General features: G+C 36.6%; 1 protein-coding gene across 1 annotated transcript; it reads left to right on the top strand.

Moving 5' to 3' along the window:
* Positions 1-10,722: 10,722 nt before the first annotated feature.
* Positions 10,723-23,579, top strand: KLRF2 (killer cell lectin like receptor F2). The gene is made up of 6 exons (XM_005570092.5): positions 10,723-11,079; positions 14,576-14,674; positions 18,611-18,658; positions 20,152-20,300; positions 20,559-20,671; positions 22,837-23,579. The coding sequence occupies exons 1-6, from the start codon at positions 11,013-11,015 to the stop codon at positions 22,979-22,981; spliced, it is 621 nt and encodes a 206-aa protein (XP_005570149.2). The 5' UTR covers positions 10,723-11,012; the 3' UTR covers positions 22,982-23,579.
* Positions 23,580-26,815: the final 3,236 nt, after the last annotated feature.

Raw genomic sequence — 26,815 nt, 5'->3', positions numbered from 1 at the left:
TTAATTAAACAGCATTCTTTAGGACATTACTGCTTTATTATTCTGTGTTAAGAAAGATCACCTTAAAAGCGATAGAATCAAAGAAAAAGCAATGGTTTAAACTTTGGCTACTGAAAGAAAAACAAAAACTATTATGTCTCTCTCAAAGACAAATGTGTGCACAGTCACACTTATGGGTGTGAGCACACACACACACACACAGAGGGAAAACAGAAAACGAAAGTAACTAAGGGCCCAGAATGTTATCATCAGCATGTAAGATGACGCCATTGCCATTATGCTTTTGCTAAGTTACCAAGCCACAGTTTTATTTTCAAATCTGCTCTAATCAGTTTCCCAGTGATTTTGAATTACCCCTCAACAAATATATTAGGGTGGAAACTGAGGAGAAGAAGCCAGTGTCCCACAAGTGGCTTCGGGATTAACACTGCATTTGTTCTGAGAGAGAAACTTTAAGAGAAAAAGCAAATGAGAATAGAGAAGAAACCGTAGTACAAAGGAATTAAAAGAAAGAAAATATGAAGAGAATAAGAAATACAGGTTTAATCATTTCTGGGCAGAAGGAAAGGACAGATAACAAAATTGCTCTTCTCATTTTTGGACAGAAAAAAAGACAGAAAATTCATGAGGAAATGAATATATTCCACCTTTGTTGTTAACAAAAGATTGTATCCAAAGAACTATTAGAAATGGTTAGAAAAATATAGAGATTACTCAATTATGGTTGAGTGAAATTTAGTTTTGTTCCAAAGGAAAACAGTAAAGATATAACAGTTAAGATAGAAAACATTTTCAACACAGCAAAACGTTCCCTGCCATTGCTTTGCGGTTCATCCTCACCCCTGAAACCAGGCAGCAGTCAACTTACTATCAATAAACATGAGCTTTGCTGGTTTTAGAAATTCCTGTAAACAGAATGACACAGTCGGTAATTCTTGTAAGTCTGATGTCTTTCACTGAGCATGTTTTTGAGTTTTATCCATGTTGCATAGATCATCAGTTCATTTCTTTTTATTACTGAGTACTATTTCATTGTATCAACATAAAATATTTTTTATCCATTTTATAATAAAATGTATCCATTACTACCTTGAGCTTTTTCCACTTCTTGGATATCATAAGTAAGGTCAAAATAAACATTTATGCAAAAGTTTTTCTATTGACACGTTTTTTAATCTTTTGAAGAAATACCTGGAGGTGAAACTGCTAGGTTAGATAGAAAATGTATGTTTTATTTTATAAATGTATATTTTTCCAAAAAGTTGTGCCATTCCCAACATTACTATTGGATGATTCTATTTGCTGTACATCAATAGCCACATTAGATATGCCCAATGTTTTTCAATTTAACCATTCTAGTAGGTGTGTAGTAGAATCTAAATGTGATTTTAATTTGTACATCTCTGATGATATATTGAGCATTTATTCATGTGCGGATTGGCAACTCATATATCTTTTTTCAATGACCTATTTAAATATTTTTCCCATTTTTATGGATTTATTTGTTTCCTTATGATGACTTTTAAGATATTATATATATGTAAATATATGTGTAGAGAGAGAAACATACACATAAAAATGTGTATATAAATAAGTAAAATGGGTTGCAAAATAATATAGAAAAATCCCATTTTCTATATTATTTAAGTATTTGAAGTATTTTCTAAGTATGTTAATACTTTCATCATTTATGAAAGTATTTAAGTATTAAAAATACTTTCCATCTTTTATATAGTGATTTTTCACAATTTTTTTCTCAAAAATTTTAAAAATCTAGAAGCTTCTAAATGTTGGACTCTCTAATCCTAACAAAGTTACATATTCTCCCTTATTGAGGTCATACCTTTTTCCTTACTTAAAGAAAATATTCAGTCCTTAACACCCTCCTTACAACCCTCCCTTACTTTCCTTTCTAAGAAGTTATTGGTCATAAGACCAATAACTAAGGTTATGTGCTAAGCTTATAAGGGAGAGAAAAGGCTATACTCAGAATGAATTTGGACTTAACCAATATATAATAACAACAGCTTGGAGTGTACACAGTGGGATTGGATTCTGAGGGCGCTAGATCATGACAGAAACATAAAACTGGATAAGGGAGATTTTATCAGCATTGGGGCATTCAGTTGCAACATAGAATTTAATAACTTGGAAAAATGCTGTGAACAGCACTGACACACTGCTGAAATAACTCCCAGAAGACTGGAGAAAGCAATGGCTCATACTAAGTAGAGTAACATTCCAGAATTTCCATGGCAGGTAGCTGAAGAAAAGATAAAAATGCTTAGAGAAGTGGGCGTGCTATAGTGGGTAAACTAGAAATAAGGACAGGAAATCCACCAATTGACTATGTTCTATGGGATGGTATAATGGGCACCTTATTTCCCAAAGCAATAAGGAAAGCACTGGTGGAAGAACTTAAGTCCTACATAAACATCGCTGAGAAGCTTGGCATAGCTCTTCTCCGCATGCCAAAGATCACAGTAGGAGATGTTCCCACAGGACTGAATTCAGAGAGAGTATTGGCACAGAGTTTAATGTAGGAAATGCCAAGTGTCAGAGCGCCACTCTGAAACAAGGAGGGACCAATTATGGTAATGAGGGTTGGATTGCAATAACAGCCGGGATTACTGACATATACAGCTATAGCAGTGTCAGATAGAGCTCAATGTTCGCAGAAGTAATACAGGGAGCCAAAAAGGGTGCTTCCACTTCTGTGCTTTCCTTTAACAACTGGTGGAACAGAGAAAGACTCACATACGACAAGCTCTGGTTTGTAACACCAGCCGATTTCCGTGATGTAATTATTCTCAACATTGCTGATTTCAAGGTACCCAGGTGACATCACTGAACACACAGAGTTGGAAATAAATATGCAGTAATACAGCATTACATATTATTTTCACTATATAGGTGTAACAGATGTTAATAATTTCATGCATCGATAATAGCAAAATGTTGTAAAAACCATCACGAATTGATGAGTTCTAAGTATTTATTTTATTAGATTGGCATTAAGGCCACAACTACTCCAAATGTCATGACCCGGGTTAGGTTCCAGCCCCTGCTGAGGTCTGAGGGGAGTGGGTGGATGGACGATAGCTGAAAGAACACTTGGGGGCCCTAGGCAGGTGAAATGTAGTTTTATTTACCATCAGTGACGCTCTCACACTGTCTGCCTTTATCTCTGCGATCTGCTCTGGCTCTGTGACTCCTGCCACCGCCGCGCTTGCAGCAGCATGCCCTGGCCTGCAAGGCCAGCTCTGTCAGGATCAGCAGCTTAACTCTTTCCCTCTGGGCACAAGCTTGTTCCTGGTTCCCCTCTGCCTGCCTTCAAGGCGACTGGCTCTCCCTTACAAGGGTCAGTAGTGCTACTCTCTTTCTGGGTACCAGTGTAAGCCATGCCATGCCATGCTGAGCCAAGGCAAGCCCAAGAGCACCTGTACAGCATCAGCAGGGCAGTTATACCTTTTCCAAACAATAGTGGATTTGAGCCAAGTATGATCTTATACAACTAGGATAAATAACAAGTGGAGTTATATGCCTGCGCTCCAAACGTGCTAAGTCACTATGGCCTGGATGTCTGCCTCAGCCTACTTGACCAAAGCATTCATGCACCTTATAGTTGGTGCAAAAGTTACTTTTTTGCACCAACGAATACCTTTGCTTTAATATTGTTTTATTAATTTAATCTTATTAATTTGAAGTTTAGATAACAATTTTTACAATTAACTATGTTTAACAATTGGTTTGAGAACCTTTGAAAATTTAACAGTCAGTTGTATGCCACTGACTTTGCTGGACATGTACAATAGGAAAGAAATCAAGGGTGGATTACTAGTAGGCTAAGGGCAACCATGTACTCAAAAGGTATAAACTATTACCCCAATCTAGTTTGGCCCAAGCCAGTTTTCTGACAGAGGACCCATTAATGGGAGAACTCATCCTTAAAAGGAAGCCTTCTTCAACACCAAGACTAGAGTAAATGGTAAATATTTCTCCAGTCCATACCCAGTGCGACTTATATTAGTATTCTCAAGCTGCCATAACGAAGTAACATAGGCTGGGTGGCTTAAACAACAGAAATTTATTTTTCATCATTCTGGAGGCTCAAAACCTAAGATCAAGGTGCTAGCCAGCTTAATGTTCCATAAGGTCTCTCTTCCTGGATCTGGCTACTGCCTTCTCACTGTGTCCTCACATGCCATTTTCTCTGTGTATGTGCAGGGACGGTATCTTTCCCTCTTTTTATATGCATACCAGTCTTACGAGATTAAGGCCTTACCCTTATGAACTTATTTAACCTTAGGTTCCTCCTAAAGACACTCTCTTAAAATATAGTCCCACTGGGGGTTAGGTCTTCAGCATATGTGTTTGGATGGGAGCACAAATCAGTTCACAACAGGATTCATGCCCTTTTATTTGAATAACTGGGAAAAAATCCAGGACATACATTTCTAGGGTTGCAGAATGCGGGTGTAAGTTGACATTGATTCCCAGGAAAGGATCATGACTCTCCTGTCAGAGTAGAAGCTTATGGAGTCCCAGTAATAGAGTACTTGTTTATGTCTGGTTCACAGCAGGCCCAAGGACTCACCCAGTAGACATTCTTTGGTCTTTGAATACATAATTGGACATCACATACTTAAGAATTGGTACAAAGTTCACACTGATTCCTTGGCCAGGTTGGTATGTACTGTAGTGAGATCAAGGCTCCTGAAACTGCTCTCCTCCCCTCCACTGGACACGATAGTAAACCCAAAATAATTTTGCATGATAGAGTGAATGACAAAGGTTATTGCCACCCATAAATACCTCAAAGATGCAAGGATGCTGGTATCCATTTATCTCTATTTTATTCACCAGTGCAGCTCTGACAAAAACTATATGGATTCTGGATGATGACAATTGATTATTGCAAGCTCAACCAAACAATAATTCCAAGTGTAGCTGCTGATTTAAATGTGGTATACTTGTTAAAGCAAATTACCCCACCCTCAGGTACAGAAAATATGGCCACTAATTTGGCAAAAGAATTATTTTTTATCTCTTTTAACAAATGAGTACCAAAAATGTTCGGTATTTATTTAGGGCTGACATGAGTAAACACTTACATTCTTACCCCAGGTCTGTTAACTCTCCCACTCTTTATCATAATATAGCGAAGAGACCTGGACTGCTTGGACAGCCTACAAAATTTAACTCTTGTTCACTATGCTAATAACATTGTACAAATTGAACTAGATGAGAAAGAAGGAGCAAGCTCATTGGAAACTCTGGTAAGATGCATACACTTCAGTGAGTTGTGAATACAACAAAGATTGAATGGCCACTGCATCACATCAGAGAGAAAAAAAAATTGTTTTTTAAGACGGAGTCTCGCTCTGTCGCCCAGGCTGGAGTGCAGTGGCGCGATCTCGGCTCACTTCAAGCTCCGCCCCCCGGGTTCACGCCATTCTCCTGCCTTAGCCTCCTGAGTAGCTGGGATTACAGGTGCCCGTCAAAATTTTTATATTTTTGGTAGAAATGGGGTTTCACAGTGTTAGCCAGGATGGTCTGGATCTCCTGCCCTCGTGATCCGCCTGCCTCGGCCTCCCAAAGTGCATCAGTGAAACTTTTATGTTTACAAGGGTTTGGTGCACGCCGGGGCATCTCTTTAAAAAAGTAGAGGACACAATGTCTGGTAGGCCTCATTGGATACTGAAGGGCCAGTGTTCATACCTGGAAATAGAGTTTTGACGTATATATTAGGGGACACAAAAGGCTGCAAGGCTCCCATCATGGCCCAGAGAGAAAACATGGACTCCTCAGCAAATCTGGCTGCAGCGGAAGCATCTCTACCACTGAAGCCATGTAACCTGTGGCACACTGTAATACCAAAGGTATCAATGGTGAGAAAAAAAATGTGTGGAATTTATGGCCAAGTCCTAACAGGTGAAACATAATTTCTACTGATCCTTTGAGTCCTAGAGCAATACCAGGTCAATTATAGCTAAGCATTTACAGAGCTTTTGTGAAATAGCTCCTGGAATGCTCCTGGACCTTGCAGAAATAGATTACTCGGATGTGAGTCATCAGGCCTCCATATGTTCTGAACTGCCATTAATAAAATGAAACCCAGCCTGGCGTGGTGGCTCATGCCTGTAATCCCAGCACTCTGGGAAGCCAAGGCGCACGGATCACTTGAGGTCAGGAATTCAAGGCCAGCCTGGCCAACATGGTGAAACCCCATCTCTACTAAAAATACAAAGAATAGCCGGACGTGGTAGCGGGTACATGTAGTCCCAGCTACTCAGGAGGCTGAGGCAGAGAATCACTTGAATCTGGGAGGCAGAGGTTGCAGTGAGCCAGGATCCCACCATGGCACTCCAGCCTGGGTGACAGAGCAAGACTCCATCTCAAGAAAAAAAAAAAAAAGAAAGAAAGAAAAGAAAAAAAGAAAAAGAAAAGAAAAAGAAACCTGCAAGACTCACCAAATATAAAGAGCAAGACTCCATCTCAAGGAAAAAAAAAAGAAAAAGAAAAGAAAAAGAAACCTGTAAGACTCACCAAATATAAGTTCAGGCACTCCCAGCAGCAATTCATTATAAGATGAGATTGGTATATCCAGAATTAGCACAGGCAGATTCTCCGTGAAAAGGCAAGCTGAAGACCCCTATGCCAACCAGAGAGCTTCAGAAATGATGCTAATGGTACTATCCAGCTGTTTCACTGGCACCTCTCCTCGGCTCATGTCTATGGCTGTTTAAGATATTTCCTAGTACCTGCTGATAAACGAGGAATAAAGTTTAGTTGGTTCTTAGAAAGGTCTGTTTTGGATGTAGATGCAAGCTTTAACTGGACGATGGTTACACTACAGCACCACTAAGTGAGCTTCATAAGACAATAAAAGTAACCCACATTTAAAACATATACGAATTCCTGGGCAGTGGGTAACATGTGTCTCTGTCTCTGCCACTGCAATGAAAGCTCCATGAAGCCATGAACTCAGAGTTGTTTATCTGTTTTACTCGATGATGTATTCTCAGTGGTTAGAACTGTGGCCATAGCATAACATATATTCAAACAGTCTTATAGAATGAATCAATACATGAATGAACATATATGGAGGAATAGTCATAAATATGTTAGTAACAGAAAATGAACAAAGGCACAAATAGTGAACCCATGACAAGGCATGTATAGTCAGTGTATCCAAAGTTGTCTAAACACAATGAAAATCCAAGAAATCTAAAGTGAAACAATGCAACAGCCTATCAGATTAACAATGTGTCTATAATCACTTGAACTCAGGAGTTTGAGGTTACAGTGAGTTATGATCACACCTCTATATCCGGCCTGGGTAACAGAACAGACCCTGTCTTAAAAAAAAAAAAAAAAAAAATGGAAATGCCCACTTAAGATTAAAATGATAATCTGGTATGGGTGTGGGAAATTCTAAATTTCAGAAGTGTAAAGTTGTAACGTTTCTGGAGAGAATGAAGACTTCCTTTTATTCACTAATTCATACATGAGGATATGAATTTTGTAAAAGATGCACACTTTCTACATCTATTTTGGATTTGTGGAGCATCATATTTATTGAGTATCTCAACCCTTAAAGATACTCTTCTTTTGTTCATGGGCCAAGGGGAGAGGGCAAAAGGAGACTAAATGCCATGAAGGAATAACATCAGCCTACACGGAGGTTGAGCCAAGATGATGTCCTTTAAAATGGGAAGTAATGAATTTACTAGGGAAATATGCAGAGGGTTAAACTGACAGAACTGAATTACTAATTATATAGAAAACACTGAATAAATCTATAGTTTGGGAAAAACATTCAGATACAAATTTTATACATCTTCAAGTTTTGATACTCTAAAATATTTCAGCATTCGATCCCACCAAATCTGTTAGACCCATACTGAGAGAATTAGCCCAGACATAGAAGGCAAAGGAAAGAGAAGTTTCTGAAGCTACTTGATGGCTCTTGGGTAGAACTGAGGGGTCTGGAGCCCTGGATGGGGGTGGGGGAACAGTTTTAAGGTTGCCACCTTTTATACAGTGAGGAGGCTGGGCAGTCGTTGACCACCTTCTCTCTCCTTTCTACAGCCTCCTCTAGGCTTTGATTTCCTCTCTTCAAGGTCAGTTTTGTGAACTGATTTTTTGGGAGGATGGGGGGATGGAGAATGCTTTTGTGAAGGAACCTGGTGACAACCTGCTGTGGCAACTGTTTTCTGTTGACTACAGATGTATTGGCAGATGCTACAGTGGAATCAGGCTTTCTGATATCAATGGCAATAATTTGCTTCTAGAGGTCAAGGGGTTGCAGTTGCCACAATAAGCCAAAGGGAATGATTAGTAATCAGAGTTTTCATCCACAGAAATCTGTGACAATGATTAGCTGGTTTTGAAGTTTTGGGAAATGAAAAAAGAGAAGAAAAGAAAAGCAAAAAGAAAGGATATTTCACTAAGGAGCTGCTTGATATGCTAAGGAAAATTCCATGTATGTTGGCCAGAAACTTAACCCATATTTTCCGAGAGGAGATTCATTGTGTCTCACCCAATCCCCAGACTTCAATGTAGTTAGTAGGCAAAGCTCTTCCCAGACCAGGAACCACTCAACTGGGGAGGAGGTAGGCTGGGTCTCTTGGTGAAGGACATTGTAACGTGGCCACAGGTGTAATTATGATATTTATTCCCCAACACCTAAACCGGAGGAAACTTCAGCCATTTTCTTGAATGACTATATACTGGGAAAAAGCTGAGAACCTGTGATGGTTTCTGGCTTGTATTTACAAACAGAAATAACAAGTATTTCTTTGTTGCCTTGCCCAGGTGTGTGTCAGCTCTCCTGATCTCTGTTATAAGATGGCCCAGAGGGAACTAAATCATCTTGATAAAGCTCCCAACATGTTATACCTCAGAACTGGTTGCACACAATAGATTCATTTACATTGATGCTATCATGCTAACTGTTCCTGGTGAAAAGTAAGCAGTAAACATACTACATATTTTTATAAGATATATGTTCACCACCGTGAACTTGATCCAACTTGACCACTTTGACCCAATGAACCCTAGATTTAGAAGTGCAGAGAAGCATTTTATCACAAACATAATTGTGGCATTTTGGAGGCAAGGCCTGAACAATTCCAAAGAAGCACAGTAAACTGCATGAGCAGATGGCTCAGACTCCAATGGCACATGTTCGCATTCCTTTGCCATCTCCACCTCAACCACACCTATGGCCCAGGTTGGGGATGGAAAAGAGGGTTCTGTATGATCTTACACTGAAGTAGTTGAAAAAAATAGGTTTATCAGTGGATACGTAAAATACAGCAGCTGGAATAGATGCCACACTACAGTCCCATTCAGGAGAAGACTCTGAAAGACAGAAATGAAGGTAAGTGTTCCCACTGAACAGACTTTTGGACGATATGTCTGGTTGTGCACCTGACAGGAGGGATAAGCACTCAGAGAAATACATCTAAATTGTCTCATCAGAAACTAATAGGTGAGACGGCTTGTCAGAAACTCAAAAAGAACAAAATAGAAAAACTAATGAGAAGCTAAGAGGTACATATAGAAATCATGCAGAATGGACATGGAGTGTGTAAATATGCATTCCCATGTAAATACTCACAAGTGACGTCCAGTGTTGAGGAGGAGCCTCAATAATCAGGTGAACACAACACGTGCCGTGGGAAACAGCCTCTTTCCCCGGATACTCTGGTGTTTAATGAATGGATTGCTATTGAGTGGCCATGTAGCAGAAACAGAACCATTAGCGTGTGTGTGTGTGAGTGTGTGTGTGTTAAGTAAAATATATATATAATAAGGAATGTGATTATGGAGGCTGGTAAGTCAAAATTCTGCAAGTGGCCATGGACAGATTGGGTACCTAGGAAGGCTCAATTCAAGTGCAAAGTCCACTGTCTGTAGAATCAGGAGGAGCCAGTGTCGCAGATAAAGTCTGAAGGCCATTGCTGGAGAATTCTTTCTCACTCAGGGAAGATAAGTCTTTTTGTTCTATTCAAGGCTCCAACTGACCCAATAAGGCCCAGTCACATTACAGAGGAGGCAAATCTGTCTTACTCAAAGGTCGCTGATTTAAATATGAATCCCGTCCAAAAACACCCTCACAAAAATAAGCAGAGTGATGTTTGATCAAGTATCTGGACTCTCTGTGACTCAGCCAAGTTGACAGAAAATAAACAGCCACACCTACTGAAGGAAAATCTGTCAGGCATTTTCTGAAAAACAAACAAACAAAAAGTTTAAAAAGTTAAATTCTTTCCAAGTGATTCCTATTGTCACTGACTTGAGACTTGCTGATCTTCTATTTTCCTATTTTGTCCCATCTAACCATTGTTATTTGGACCCTGCTAGTCAAAAATTAGTCAGACCCTAAAGCCCACAGACTAAATGTATGGCTCTGGGCAGAAGCTTTTAGCCTTCTTAAATCTCAATACTTTGATTTATAATAAGAAAAATCTACCTAATGATGCTTTTACGTGACTGTTAAATTAAATTTACTACTTTTTAATCTATGTCCCAAATAGCAAAATCGCTATTTTAACTTTTTTAATTTAAATTTTCAGTTACCTAGACATTTGTTTTGTTTATTTAGAGATTTTTTGTTTTATTTTATTTTTTCTCTTACTTTATTATAAAAGACATGAAGAAAAGAAGTAGGTCTATCTTGTTCTCTATTATGTTTCTAATACACCGTACACAACTGGCAGGAACAAAGTCCATTTGTTGAAAACAGTAGAACACATGAGCTACTTTTACCTTGAAATTCACAGAATTGTAGCCAGATATTAACAAGCTTATATCCATTTTCATTTACCAACACATCCTGTGTGGTTTTAGACATCTGTGTCTGAATAAATTTTGACTATTTTTGGCCTTCCCTTTAGTTTTCTTTTGGTACTTTGTGCCTAAGAGACATATCCAAGGTTGAGATTAGTTTCCATTTTCTTTGTACTATTTTCTGGATAATAACACATTAAACATTTGAAGAGATGGAGAATGAAGATGGGTATATGATGTTGAATTTCAAGAATCGTAAATCGAAGCAGAAATCTAAAGGTAGGAATATTACTCCCCATCACCGCATTTAGTTTAAAATTTCATTATTCTTCTAGCAAGAGAATTATCTTAGAATATTTTTAACATCTTAAAATTGATAATAATAAGGAATATAAAAATGGTCATAAATTGTCTGTTAGATTATTTAGATTCATGAAAGCATCAACAATAAAAAGGCTGCATTTTCAGAGTCATGAGGTAAGAGAAATGCTAATATGACGATGTGTAATCCTGTGTGTTTTAGCATAAGAACATAAGTTTCGAAGAAAAGGCTGAAAAATCGTGTTTTTATAGAAACTTCCTCCTACAAAACTTAAAGTTTATGGAAACACTAATGTTGGTATGATATCTATGAAAACATGTTTCGTGAAGTTGCCTATTATAGTTGGAAGGTAAGATCTAGTGGTGGTTGTGGGAGTACTAGTGGTCCTGTAGTGTTTTATGGCTTAAAAAGCGTGTATGTATATATATATATATATATATATATATATATATATATATATAAAAGCTTATATATATATGCTTTTATATGCTTATACATATATAATATTTTTAATCTTCATAACATCTCTATAGGATTGGTAGAACAATCCACCAGGAATGCGAGAAGAGAGGAAAAAACAAAAAAACGGGAATCCTTGCTCCTTAGGGCTGCTCTGTGGTTGGCTTTATTTGTTTATTCAGGAATTTTGAAAAGAATCATGTTGAAATAGCCAAGACCTAAGTTAAGATGACATAGGCCAGAAATTGAGAATTACCAGTCACAGTGGCAGTTCTGCCATATATATTGAACGTTCTCGTGTACTATCTCATTTTATATCTAGCGAATGCAAACTTTCCCTTCACCCCCCCAAAAGTGACACTTTTCTCATTATCTGAAGACTCAGGATCTTTTTTGTGTTTCAATATCATGAAGCAAATGTTTACTTTTTCCATAGTAACTTACTTCCATGCAGCAAAAACTAGTACCCTTGGTGTTAAATTGACTGAGGCAGGCCAGGCATGGTGGCTCATGCCTGTAATCCCAGAATTTTGGGAGGCAGAGGTGGGTAGGTCACCTGAGGTCAGGAATTCAAGACCAGCCTGGCCAACACCATGAAACCCTGTCTCTACTAAAAATACAAAAAAAAATTAGCTGGGTATGTCGGCGTGTGCCTGTAATCCCAACTACTTGGGAGGCTTAGGCAGGAGAATCACTCGAACCCGGGAGGCGGAGGTTGCAGTCAGCTGAGATCATGCCACTGCACTCCAGCCTGAGTGACAGAGCAAGACTCCATTAAAAAAAAAAAAAAAAAAAAAAAAAGTTAATCAGACCCTAAAGCCCACAGACTAAATGTATGGCTCTGGGCAGAAGCTTTTAGCCTTCTTAAATCTCAATACTTTGATTTATAATAAGAAAAATCGACCTAATGATGCTTTTACGTGACTGTTAAATTAAATTTACTACTTTTTAATCTATAAACTACTTTTTAATATACAAATGTGTACCGAGACTTAAAATCTGAGTATTGATACATAAAATATAAGATAATATCCATTTAAATTATGAAAGAAAGAAGGATAGGGCTGGGAAAATAAATTGGGCCAGAAAAATTACTGTAGGCATGTTTGTGCTTGCCATACATTTGCTTCCAAGCTTCCTTGTTATTATTGACCTAAAGGTAGTTATTCAATTCACCTTGTGTATAAGATAAAGTTACACCTATTGCTTAAGATAGATATAAATAATCTTGGTCCTAAATCAGAAAAAGTATTTTCCTGAGTTCTCATGAAGCACATAAAATAATACATTTAGTGTTCTTGCAATAGTAGCACTAGCAGATTTTGCAGGGTAATTTCTTCATATAGCCCCATGTAAGCCAATGGCATCTAGCCAAGCATTGCTAAGCTAGGTCAGCATACTGCACTTCAGGTACTCAGCTCTCTGTTCACCTGGCTTGATATAGTATGTAAATCATGGCTTACATGAAAATATTAATTTTTGATCTATTGTTAGGTTTTTTATAAATCTTATTTGGCAAGAAGTTTAAAGTCTGTCCTCCATGGAGACTTTTTTCCATGTATGGAAAGAGCACTTGTTCTTTATTACCAATTAACTACAGATCCATATACCTGTGATTGGTATTTTCTCATAAAATTACAGAAATGTATTTTGACGATTTTCAGTTAAGTAGAAGTCTTTCCATGTTTGCTTGAACAGCAGAAATATCTACAGGGAAGAAAAAGAAAGAAAATTATTTTGGACTTACTCAGTAATACAGACAATTGAGTAGTAAATTTCAAAAGGTAAGCTACATATAGTAAATTCTCCAAGTATATACTACAGATCTAATCAGATGCAGTAAATCCATAAAACCTATTGAAGTAAGGCATCCACACGGAAATTGGATTTGAGAAACAGCACTTTTATTATGACGTAGAAGGCAAATTATTTGTGAAATGTACGACCAAGGTGATGAAATTAAATGCTTGTTTATAGATAAAATAATAAAAACTAGCGAATAATTATCAGAGTATCTCAAATTACTTTGCTTTCTCTTTGGCCACTAGCCTGGTAAGTTGGCTAGAATGATTCTAGATTGAGATATTAATTATATGATGTCTGCATGTAAAAGGAACCAGTTATAATTTTGTGAAAAAAGTGTATAAATCCAATTTATTCAAAAGTGCTAATATGTGGGAAAAAGTAGATAAAATTGAAAGAGGATTATAACATACATGTCCCTGTTTAAACTCTCTAGAGATTATTTGTTTATTCCTCTAAGGAAACTGTTCTTGCCAACTCTAACGTGATGAAATACTATAGCATAGATGCCATATAAGCATCATGAATTGGAGATCTAATACTACCTAGGGTGAAACTGATTCCTGTCTAAAGAGTCAAACCCAGAAAAATATAATATATTACAGGTATAAGGCGAAATAAAATGTGGCTATTTCCAGTACAGTGACTGGTACATAATAGAATTTTAATAAATATTTCTTTCCCTCTTTTATTTCTTAACAGTGACTCACTAAATTGAGTAAAACACGCAATTGTGCCTGACATAGATATATACATTTTATATATTATTCTTTCTATATAATTTACATGTATAGAAAAATATACATGTTTACATTGTATATATTTATATTTTATATAATAATATGTATAACAAATATTTATATCATATATAATTTATATAAATAGTATATATCATATTTATTTGTATGTATAATATATATGGAATTTAAGACATCATTTTTAGGTCCTCAAAAACACCACCAAATAATTAGCAAATCCATGTCAGTACAATCCAAAACATTTAACAATAGTAGTATCTCCTTGGTTTGGGATTATAGAATTTTTATTTTAAATTTTCATTTAATCATAAATTCTAATGACATCTCTAAAATGAACATGAATTGTCTCTGTAATAAAAATGAAACAAAAATATTTATAAAGTGAATAATCACAAGAATTCTAAAATTCATGAAGTAAAATTCAACATTTCAGATTTCTCCCTATATCCACAATATTATTGTCTTCTGCTCATATTTGGATGCATTGGGATCCTTATTTTCATTATGACAGTGATTGGCCTGAAGTTCTGGCGTGAGTAGTAAATTTTTATTTATTTGAACATTTTCGGAAGATAAATGTTGATACTTCATTCCTCTGAATGCCAAGATAAGCTATACATTGTAGCCCAAAACTGGTATATGTCATATTATAAAATTATGTTAAATTTAAAAAATTAAATGCTCAAATGCAAACTTGGTGTTTATTCTGTATCTTTTCTTATAAAGAACCCCCAATAGAGGTTGACTTTATTATCTTATAATAAAAAAGGAATGTATTTTTACTAAAGAGTATGTGCTCATTGGTATCACTTTGTGAGATCATTATTTAAGTATATATATATTTTTAAGACTCCTCTGAAAACCATTTTAGACCTCCAGACTTTTTTCTTCCTGAAGTGGTATATGTGTATACTGTAGCTACTCTATTTGAACCAAAGAAATTCATAGTTTCTTTGATTTTTCTGTCTTGCTTTTAAGGCTGTGAGCTAAAATGAGTAGTGTTTTACATATAACATGACAGGAAATAGATTTTGGGGGCTTTTGAGATGAGAATTCTAAAAATAGGTGAGTCCTAAAGCAACTTCTGTAGCGTAGAAGATCCTTCACTTCTTAATAAAGAATCTATTTTTGTATTGGGCAATTGGGCGATTTTGTGTTTTTCCCAATACAATAAGGGAAAATGTCAGACTTTTCTCAGACCAAATAGATATTCTACTTAATGTATTTTTTTCTCTAAATATCAATCATATACCTCAAATGTATTCAGTGCTATACTGAAATCAATTACTAATCACCCGGAAAAGTCCACTTATCTAACATTCAATGTTAAACGACTATTTTTAGTTATTATGAATCTATCTAAGTACGTATTGCCTTCTGTTAACCAGTAATTCTAAGAAGTTGAATCCACTGTAGTAATTACTACGGCTTTAAAAATGTTCCTAAAATTCGGGAGTAGATAATTTCTTGTTAGACACTGAGTATGATTTTTACAGGCCAGTCTGCTCTCTTGTAAATCAGTTTTCTCTTCAATAAAATATAAATGGTAAAATGACATAAATGATGCAATAATTATTCTTTTAAAGAAAAATGCTATTGAGAAGAAATCAATAAAATTTGATACGTTGATGAATTACTAGTAGGAAAAATATTTTTTTCTAGCCATATTTTTATTCTAATAAATTAATAACAATTACAATATGTGTGTTTCTATAAAATTTGTCCTTGGATTTTGACCAGTTTAAAATATTCTTCATGGCTTCCAGTCAAAATGGAGTATTGACCATAAATATTTATATCTCCTCTCTTCCAAGAATCTATCCGTAGAACAAGAAAAGATAACAAAATAGAGTAAATTAATCAAAGTACATAGAATGGAAAGGGGAGAAAATTTAAAAACAAATGAAAAGTGGAAGGCCGGGCGCGGTGGCTCAAGCCTATAATCCCAGCACTTTGGGAGGCCGAGGCTGGTGGATCACGAGGTCAGGAGATCGAGACCATCCCTGGCTAACATGGTGAAACCCCGTCTCTACTAAAAATACAAAAAACTAGCCGGGCGTGGTGGCGGGCACCTGTAGTCCCAGCTACTCGGAGGCTGAGGCAGGAGAATGGCGTGAACCCAGGAGGCAGAGCTTGCAGTGAGCCGAGATCGTGCCACTGCACCCCAGCCTGGGCGACACAGCGAGACTCCGTCTCAAAAAAAAAAAAAAAAAAAAAAGAAAAGTGGATAGTATAATGCTATTGGATAAATCATTAAGGAGAAACTTAGTTCAAAGAAAGTGTAAAAGACAGCTTCTATGTAGATGAAAGCTGTTCACCACGGCTAAGCTAAGGCAGGGCTCCACTTCAGAGAGGAGAGTCAGAGGGTAAATGGAGGTCTAAAACAAGGTAATTCTTTAGTACATACAATGCTTATTACCCATTAAATTAAAAATAAAATAACTTTTGAAAGCCAAAAAAATGAAGCAAAGTAACTAAGTGGAAGACTTTCTAAGCCAGGCTCTTTTCGATTGGTGTCTTGTCAATCTGTCGGTCTATTTACACAGTGGATTTTGCCCCTATAGCATGCAAAAAAAAAGAACTCTCTAAAACAGAGATATATAGATAGAGCTAGGTAGCGTTCCTGATTTATGGACTGGTGGTCTGTGCAATAAGGTGTATACCCCCTTGTTTTGGTTTTGGAGTGAGAGAGGGGAGTAATGTATAGGTCTACCACATAGCTTGCTGTTTCTTGTGCCCTGTCTTCTGAAAAGTCATGATAGCTAACCAAATATCCCAGAGCATAAAGAAAAATGTCAGAAAAAAATAAATAAATATAAGAGGATATCTGAGACAAAAAAAAAAATCAAAAAATACCTGTTTATCCAGGAAGGTCAATAGCTCTTTTAACAAGCTTCCAGAAGAAGAAGATAGGTGAAAAAAAGTACATATAAAATGATGAAAAAAGTAATATAAACCATTTTTCAAGAGTAAAAGCAAAACCAAAAAGTATGAGTTTTCAGCTTACAAGAACCCACTAAGTTCAGAACAGAATACAAAAATAGATAATACATAGAAAGAGATGATAGATTAGATAGATAGATAATTTCAGAACACCATGAGTAAAAATATAATCCTAAAGGGTTTATATAAATAGTTTTCCCCCCAAAGCAAATTAGCATCAGATTTTTAAATGCACCTAAAAAGACTTTACTGGAGCAATGCCTTCAAAGGTACAAGCAATGCTGATTTTAACTTAAATTTAAAACAAGAGTAATCAAGTAAATATTTTTTCCATTCATTCTTTTGGAATAACAACAGCAAAAAAGAATGTGGGAGGTGGGTGGCTATCTTAAGATAGAATCAAGCTAGCCCCAGAATATAATAAAAGACTTTTCAAATTAACAACTGTTCTGTTTTCCTAGCTAGCAATTAATTCTGTCTACATGAAAACACACTCTAAACGATGCAACTAGGAAGCTGAAGGAACTTGATGATATGATCAAAAGATTTTTTTTTTTTGGTCTGCAACAAAGGAAAGTAAGATCAAGACTAGGTGTTGGAGCTCATGCCTGTAATCCCAGCACTTTCGGAGGCGAGGCAGGCGGAGCGCTTGAGCCCAGGAGTTCCACAGACCAGTTTGGGCAACATAGCAAAACCCCGTCGCTAATAAAAAAATGTACAAAAATTAGCTGGGTGTGGAGGTGGGCGCCTGTACTCTCAGTTTCTTGGGAAACTGAGGCAAGAGGGTGGCTTGAGCTCAGGAGCCAGATGTTGCAGTGAGCCGTGATGGCCCACTGCACTTCAACTCAGGTGACAAAGCCAGATTCTGTATATATATAAAATAAAATAAAAGTTAAGAAAAGTAATAAAAATAAAAAAAAAGAAAAAAGAACATCAATTAAAAAGTCCAGTGAAAAAAATAAAATAATATACAAAAATGTAACATCATATATGAAGTCTAAGATTGTACATAATATTTAGAATTGTAGGCCAAACGCAGTGGCTCAAGCCTGTAATCCCAGCACTTTGGGAGGCCAAGGCGGGAGGATCACGAGGTCAGGAGATTGAGACCATCCTGGCTAATATGGTGAAACCCTGTCTCTACTAAAAATACAAAAAATTAGCTGGACGTGGTGGCCTGTAGTCCCAGCTACTTAGGAGGCTGAGGCAGGAGAATGGCGTGAACCTGAAGGCAGAGCTTGCAGTGAGTTGAGACTGCACGAGACACTGTCTCAAAATAAATAAATAAATAAATAATAATAAAAAATAATAAAAATAAAAAAATAGAGTTGTGATTTGCACTTAAACGAGTAAAAGCAGATATGGTGAAACGTAGTTAAATCTGGGGAAGAAGAGGAGTGGATGCATAGGAGAAGAGAAAGTCACAATTTTTATTAGTCATTTACTGCTGGTACTTTTTCTCATGTACCCAGATTGCTCTTAATTTTTAAATGTTTCTCATATCTTTTCTTTGCACTGAGTACAGATAAAAAAATGGATTTCTCCCAGAATGTAAATATCAGCAGTCTATCAGGTAATACTCTTTTTGTTTGTTGTGTGCTACTCTTAGGGGTAAATTTAGTTTTGACTTCTCTCTTCCCGCATTCACCCATGTTACACAGTAAGCCAACAGCGCTGGTGGAGAAAGGTATGAGATTGAAAAGGACATCCTCTTCCTCAGTGCCGCTGCTGCATATCAAATGGTTGAAAGGAAGGACAGTTGTAGTGATTTCTAGGAGGAAAAAAATAGGGTTTTAGTGAGTCAACAACAGGATGATAGTGGATTTCCTGCCATATCTAACTTGCCAAGTATTTATTGACCGTCCACTGATAGGTGTAACATGTAATGGCTGTAGGCTGTAGTGGGAAGAGTGTGGGTTTGGTATAGACCTGTGTTTGAATCAAGAGATTTCAGCCAACTTTTCACATGAATTTAGGCAAATTAAACATAATTTTTTTAACTTTCAAATGAGGATATTATAATAACTATATCATAGAATATTTCATGTAGATTAATCAAACATAGGTCTATCCCAAGCCCACACTAGGATTATATTAGATAGCAAGATGACAGCATGTATTAATGAGTTAAAAATATAGATGATGTTTCATAAATCTAAATTTAGGTCCTAATAACCTTTTTCAAGTTATACTTGCTCAGGTTACTTTTTTAATCTTAGCTGGACATATAGTTTAATTTCTAAAGATAATTTTTTAATAAAATTTTAGGGTCATAGTTGACAGACTAAAATATTAACAGTGAAAATATGACATGCTTTAACTTAGAAATATTTAATCCAACCAGTCAACATTCAACAATAAGCATTTATTACATACAAAGTACTAAATGATAAGATAGTCAAAGATGAATATGACCTTCCCACCTCGCAAACCTTCCAATCAGGTGGAAGATACAGAGATGTTTACAAATGACCAGGACATAAACGATTTGTCCTTTGCTTTAGCAAAGGCATCAACTATGATACCTATGTGTTGAGTCTTATAGATAGCAGAAATTGACTGGTTCAAGGCTTCCTTTCTGAGGTGGACATACAATTGTACATTAAAGAAAAAGCGGGTAAAGAAGGAAGAGGAGGCTATTCAAGACTAAGGTAACAGTATGAACGAAAAGCACAGGAGAATAAGTACCCAATGCATCAGTAACAGTAAGTAATCTCACAGACATGAAGTGCAGGATGTAAAGACAATATTGAAATGTCAAAGGAATTAGAACCAGATAGTGGAGGAAATTAAATAATAAGCTTTTACTTTTTCAGTTTATAATTAACTGTCAAAAATGTTATAATTTGCTTCCTTTGATTATGGGGATTGGAATTCACAAGCTTTGTTCTCCCCTACTCCATCATCCAAAACCCTGCCTGACTCCTGGAAATATACAGGTTAGCAAATTATTCTCATTTTATATAACTGCTTTTTAATGACAAAAAAAGACTTACATTTGATAATATTTATATCTTCCCTGTTGGCTGTAAAGTTTAATTAACTTTCCCCTATATTTTCCTTTAGGACACAATTATTTGTGCCCAAATGACTGGTTGTTGAACCAAGGGAAATGTTACTGGTTTTCAACTTCTTTTAAAACGTGGAAAGAGAGTCAACGTGATTGTACAGAGCTACAGGCACATTTACTGGTGATTCAAAATGTGGATGAGCTGGTGAGAAATCAAAAACAGGATCTAACCGCACAAGGAAAAACGGCTAGGTGCAAGTTCACTGCCTAAGAAGCATGGGAGGTTTATTGTCCTTGCTTTTGAACATGTGTTAGCCATAATGCAGTTACTATTGTTCATGAAAACATGCTAATATATATGAAAAAATATATTTTATTAATGCCGGCACAGAGACTCACACTATAGAAGGCATCAAAATTTGTTTAAACAAATGAATGAATAAATACACTATTTCCTCTGCAGGAGTTCATACAGAACAGTTTAAAACCTGGACATTTTGGTTGGATTGGACTATATGTTACATTCCGAGGAAACCTATGGATGTGGATAGATGAACACTTTTTAGTTCCAGAATTGTGAGTAGTTATTTGTAAGAGAGGGGTGATAATGTTTATTTATAGAATTATTTTTATATTAAGCTTCCTCACTTTCTATTCTTTTTTTTCCTTCTTTCTCTGTTTTCCCTTATCTTTAATTTTTTTTCTCCTTTTTCCTTTCTAGCTCTCTCTTTTCTTTCTTTCCTTTCTCCCCCTCCCTTTTTTTTCTTTGCTTCCTCTCTTCTTTAACATTCACTAATTTTGAAAAATAGGATGGAAAGTATTCATTTTGTCACCTGGCATTTTAATTGTCCAAAATTCATAATAATTTTAAAATTTCTAATCTGATTTAAATCTCATTTGAAAATAATTTTATGCAAATACTTTTCATGTGGTAAAAGCAAGACAAAATTCACCTATAAATAAAAGCTGGAATATGTAGAAAGATCTGGAGTTGAAATCAGAAAACATGATTTTAAAAATTTTGCCCTTCAGAAATTCAACTAAACTTGTTGATATCCGTTTCCTTCCCTCCCTCCCTCTCTCTCTCTCTTTCTCTCTCCCTTCTTTCCTTCCTTCCTTCCTTCCTTCCTTCCTTCCTTCCTTCCTTCCTTCCTTCCTTCCTTCCTTCCTTCCTCTCTTTCTCTCTTTCTCCCTTTCTCCCTTTCTCCCTTTCTCTCTTTCTCTCTTTCTCTCTTTCTTTTCTTTTCTTTTCTTCAGCAGAGCCTTGCTCTGTGGCTCAGGCTGGAGTGCAGTGGCATGATCATGTCTCACTGCAGATTTGACCTTCCAGGCTCAAGCAAGTCTCCCACTTCAGCCTCAGACTAGCTAGGACTACAGGTGTGGTGCCGTCACACCTGGCTGATTTTTTGTATGCTTTGTAGAGACAGAGTTTTGTCATGTTGCCCAGGCTTGTCTCCGACTCCTGAGCTCAAACTATCACCCACCTCAGCTTCCCAAAGTGCTGAGATTACAGGTGTGAGCCACCACTCCCAGCCTGATACCTGCTTCTTTATCTGTATAAAAAGATTCATGATACTTTCTTCACATTGTTCTTATGTGAACAACATGAGGTATTGCATGTAAGAGTGCTTTAAAATTCTGAAGTTCACATTTGATATTTTCTTCTGTGCTTTCAGTTACTAGTCATACTACCAAAACACTTGAGATGTGGTTAAGTTTGGAGCAAAGACCATGGAGTGATAGTTCATTTCAGTTTAGATATTTATCTACACCTGGATACATCTATTCTACATTTATTATCATCCTTCATGAACATAAAACTAAAAGATGAAGTAGTGTCCATTTCCTGGACCTGCTTTTAATGCAATCTTTGAAAAAAAAAAAAGTAAGATTTCTTACTAATTTTTATTATAATTATTTTTTACTTCTTTGGAAACTAGCATTACTATAAAGGTAAAATATCCCTTTTAAAAGCTTTTATGTTATCATTTAAGGAAAATGACACACATGCAAGTGGTTATAACAGTGTTCAGTCTGTATTTTCTGAAATAATCATTAGTAACTAGAAAGAATAGTTTATGAAATAGCTCTCTTCAAAGGCATTCCATTTATACATTGTGCGTTGTCCTAACCTTATACTGTGGAAGTTATATGAGGAATTTAAGAGTCATTTAATAGTTTTTACTTTGACTTAAATAAAATCCTGGGCAACTGCCTCCCAACTCACATTGTTATAGCATACCTATCACTGTGTAATTTCTATTAAAAACTTTCATTTTGGCATCTACTTTCCTTATAAAAAATTATTTATGCTGCTATGTGGAAAATTAATAGATGGGAAACAAAATTGAAATTATGGAGGTCAGTTTAAAGGCTATGGCTAGAGATAAGGGAGAGATAATGGTAGCTTGAGTCTAAATTGAGAAGCTGGGACAAGTGAATGGATAGAAGAGATAATCTGGAAATAGAATACTCAGGTCTTGCAGGTATATATAATGAGAGGTTTGAGAGGTAAGGAAGAAGCTGCGATGTCTTCTAGTCTAGCTTGAGCTTCCATGGTGTTGTTATTAAGATAGGAAAGAGGAGAAGGGGCTGCATTAGCAATGAAAATTCCATTCTAGAACCTCTGCAAAACTTTGGCTGCTGAAGACTTACCTATAAACGTTTGGCTGGCTAAAATTTTAAGAGATACTACCATCTTTTTAAGATAGATGCTCAAAAATCTGTCCTTTATCTCTTAGGTTTTCGGTGATTGGACCAACTGATGACAGGAGCTGTGCCGTTATCACAGGGAAGTGGGTGTATTCTGAAGACTGTAGTTCCACATTTAAGGGAATTTGCCAGAGAGATGCGATCTTGACGCGCAATAGAACCAGTGTTGTGTAAATGTACAACAAAATGTAGAAATACTTTGCACGTGAAAGCAGAGCCAGATTTTAAAGACTTGGGTTCTTTAGGTAAAGTTTCTAACAGCAAGTTTCTGCTAACAGACATGATCTAAATAGGAGAAAAGTATTTTATCCTAAATTGATCACAAAGACAACTTCTGAACAGAACTTTTACTCCATACTTGGATTTCCGGTTTGTCTTTTCCATGGCATTGACAATAAAAGCTAAATAAAAAGTTAGTAATTCTTTTAATAGTTATTTAATAGTTTGATATTTTTTGCAATTAAAATAGCATAGAATAAAACAACTTTAAAGGAATGTTATTTAGCTATATGTACTATGTGGTAGATTGGAAGGAAAGAAACAGTATATGTACAAATATAATATTTGAAGCATGGAATTTTGAATTTTTCATTTGTGTATCATAGCCTGAAGTGTTTGGTAGGGAGTGGGTAATGAGAAATTACCTAATGGGTATAATGTACAATATTTAGGTGATGGATAAACTAAAAGTTCAGACTTCTCCACTCTGATTCATGTAACAAAATTATACTTGTACCGTTTAAATGTATACAAATAAAAAAAATTAAAGTCATGTGGCCAAATATTCAAAACAAAAAGAATAAAAGCAAATCCGTGCATGTAAATTAAGAATTGAAAGAAATGTGTATGGATGTTAACAGTGCCTATTCTTTTTCTTTAGTGAAATACAAATTTATTTCTTTTTCTATCCAAATATAAAATTTTAATGTAATACTTCTAAATGAAAAAACTACAATAACTTGTTTTTATTTTTAATACACGTCTTTATTCTTTAAAGTTTTATTGAGGTCAAATTGATACACAAAATACTGCACATACTTAATGTATACTTTCTGGTGAGTTTGTATATACCTGAGATGCCATCACCACAGCTAAGGTACTAAACGTATCCATCACCTCCAAATATGTCCTTATGTTCTTTTCTGTCTATCTGCTTTTATTTTTATAAGAACACAAGACGAGATATAGTCTCTTAATTTTTTTTTTTCCCCGAGATGGAGTCTCGCTCTGTTGCCCAGGCTGGAGTGCAGTGGCACAATCTTGGCTCACTGCAACCTCCGTGTCCCAGGTTTAAGTGATACTTGTGCCTCAGCCTCCTGAGTAGCTGGGATTACAGGCATGCACCACCATGCCCAGCTAAATTTTGTATTTTTAGTAAAGACTGTATTTCACCATGTTGGCCAGGCTGGTCTCCAACTCCTGACCTCAAGTGATCCGCCCGCCTCAGCTTCCCAAAGTGCTGGGATTATAGGCATGAGCCACCATGTCCAGCCTCTCAATTATTTTAAAGTGCACATTACTAAATTGTTAATAGTAGGTACTATGTTGTAGAGGAAATCTCTAGAACTTATTCATCTTGCATAAATGAAACTTTCTGTGCTTCGAGCAGCAATTTCCCATTTCCCTTTCCATCTATCCCCTGGAAACTAGCATGCTATTCTCTGTTTCTTTGGGTTTTATTTTTAACAGAAAAACACAAAGCCTTATTTTTTCAGTATATTAAAAAATTAAATTTAATCTAATTCTGCCTCTTTTTCTGTGTATGTGATGCAGGATCTTTTGCTCCTTAGTTCAGTTAAAATCCAAGTTCTTGTCACACGACCAGGAAAAATTAGGCACGTGGACACATTGAAAAGCGAGGAGAGCAGAAATTATCAAAAGAAAGCACTCAGTGTTAGAAAAATAATAATAATAAAAGCAGGGGGAGGCATCCTGCCAACAGTGCCACCTCACAGATTGAATACCACGTGATCACACACACAAGCTGAAGAGGCCAGGCTCCTCTTGCCTGCATAAGCTTTGAATTCTCAGGGGCTCTACCACATTCTCCCAGTGTGCAAGCAGGTCCCCAGTCCATTGTGGGCATGACCAGACAAGGCCTTGGGTAGGTTCCCTCATCTGCACAAAAGCATCTGATGTAAACACTTTTGGGGTGGATCAGAGATTCTCTAGGGATCCGCCCTTATCTGCCTACTGCATCTATCATATGTGTTTTCTATTCCTTGGATTTTAACTCCTTCTAAGCATTTGGGGGAAAATAGATCAGGCACATGACTCTAGTTATGCCATTTCTTTCACTGGCATTTCCTCCAAGTTAAGTGTTCTCAATTTTCATTAAAAAGGAATCAAACTTACAGCTGGCAATAAAGTACTAAAATGCTGTAAGCATAAAATGACTATTTGAAGGAATATGCCATGTGGCTTGTTTTTAGTGTGATGCCATAGTTTATTCCCCTTTTATCAAACATATTTAATCTAACTACTTTAGTTTTCTAAATGAAATTCTATATAAAGTTTACTTTTCCCCTCATTTTGAAACCCGCTCAATTTCCTCATAGAATTGATATTGATGACTTTTTGGAATAAACATAGAAATTGACCTTCCTGGTCCTCAAAAGTGAAACTCACACTTGTCTTACCTGAGATCCTTCCTCGGGAAACTGACCCTCAAGTGAGGAACAGAAAATCATCAGATCACCACATCCAATCATATGCCAGACCCCTCATCCATTGGTTTCTTACTTCTTCCTACTATTTTTTCCTGCCTTCCCTGGTATGTAAACCCCAATTTTAGTTTGTTAAGGAGACAGGTTTGAAACTTTACCTCCCATTCTCCTTGACTACAGCACCCAATTGCCTTCTTTCCTGGCAAAACTCATGTCAGTGATTGGCTTTCTGTGTGGTGAGCAGCAGCACCTAGACCAAACCCCTGGAATGTTGGTAAGAACTTATTTAAAAGATTTCATAATAAATGCAACAGCTACGTCCACTATTTATTTTGCAAAAATGATGACTCAGAAATTTTAAAGAAGCAAAAACCTTTTATAACCCTTTACAAATTTACACCATCCTCAGCAAAATTCCCTATGACCATCAATAGAAGGCTCTATCTCTTTTATCTCAAGTCCCACCAAAAACCTTTGATAAACTTAGAGGTGGGACCCAAATATGAACTCACAACCTTTTTAGTAGATTCAGGAGCACCCAGTTCCTCTGTGTGTTTCCCTCCATCTGATATCACTTGCTCCTCAGAACTTTCTGTCTCAGGGTAAAGGGAGAAGGATTTAAAGTAAAAATCTTAGAAGAAACAGAAGTCAGTATAAAAACTGATCAACTCACATAAAGCTTCTTTTAATACCTGAAGCAGAAATTAACCTATTAGGAAGGGACTTAATGCTAGAACTAGGCATCATGTTCTAGAACTCTGGGCCAACATGTAGGCCACCAGCTTACATGTTGGCCCGGAGGGATTCCTCACCTCACTAAACCTATTTACCACTGTGGATGAAAGATACATCCATCCTGATGTCTGGTCAAGAGAAGAAAATCAAGGAAGACCTCAAGTCCTTCCAAAACACAGAAAGCTAAAAACGGCTGGGGAAGCAGTAAGAAGAAAACAATATCCCATTCCCCTAGAAGGCAGAATAGGCTTGAAGCCCATAATTTAAAATGTCATTCCAGATGGGCTTCTTGAACCCTGCATGTCCCCTTTTAACACCCAAATACTGCCTGTAAAGAAATTAGACAGGTCATACCAACTAGCACAAGACCTCGTAGCTATCAACCAGTTAGTCCAAACTACTTATCCTGTTGTCCCTAACCCTTACACCATCCTCAGCAAAATCCCCTGTGACCATCAATGGTTTACAGTCACAGACTTAAAAGCTGCCTTTTGGGCCTGTCCCTTGGCTGAGGACAGTTGGCACATATTTGCTTTCGAATGGGAAGATCCTTATTCTGGATAGAAACAACAGTAGTGATGGACAGTTTTGCCCCAAGGGTTCACAG

This window comes from Macaca fascicularis, chromosome 11 (genome assembly GCF_037993035.2).
Source record: "Macaca fascicularis isolate 582-1 chromosome 11, T2T-MFA8v1.1".
Classification (NCBI taxonomy): Eukaryota; Metazoa; Chordata; class Mammalia; order Primates; family Cercopithecidae; genus Macaca; species Macaca fascicularis.
This window is presented reverse-complemented; position numbering and strand designations above follow the sequence as displayed.

Excerpts from the sequence above, each read along its gene's own strand:
- KLRF2 (XM_005570092.5), top strand. The coding sequence starts at position 11,013 with ATGGAGAATGAAGATGGGTATATGATGTTGAATTTCAAGAATCGTAAA. Across the intron at positions 20,301-20,558 it reads TTCAAAATGTGGATGAGCTG|GAGTTCATACAGAACAGTTT; the intron begins GTGAGAAATCAA and ends TTTCCTCTGCAG. Across the intron at positions 20,672-22,836 it reads CACTTTTTAGTTCCAGAATT|GTTTTCGGTGATTGGACCAA; the intron begins GTGAGTAGTTAT and ends TTTATCTCTTAG.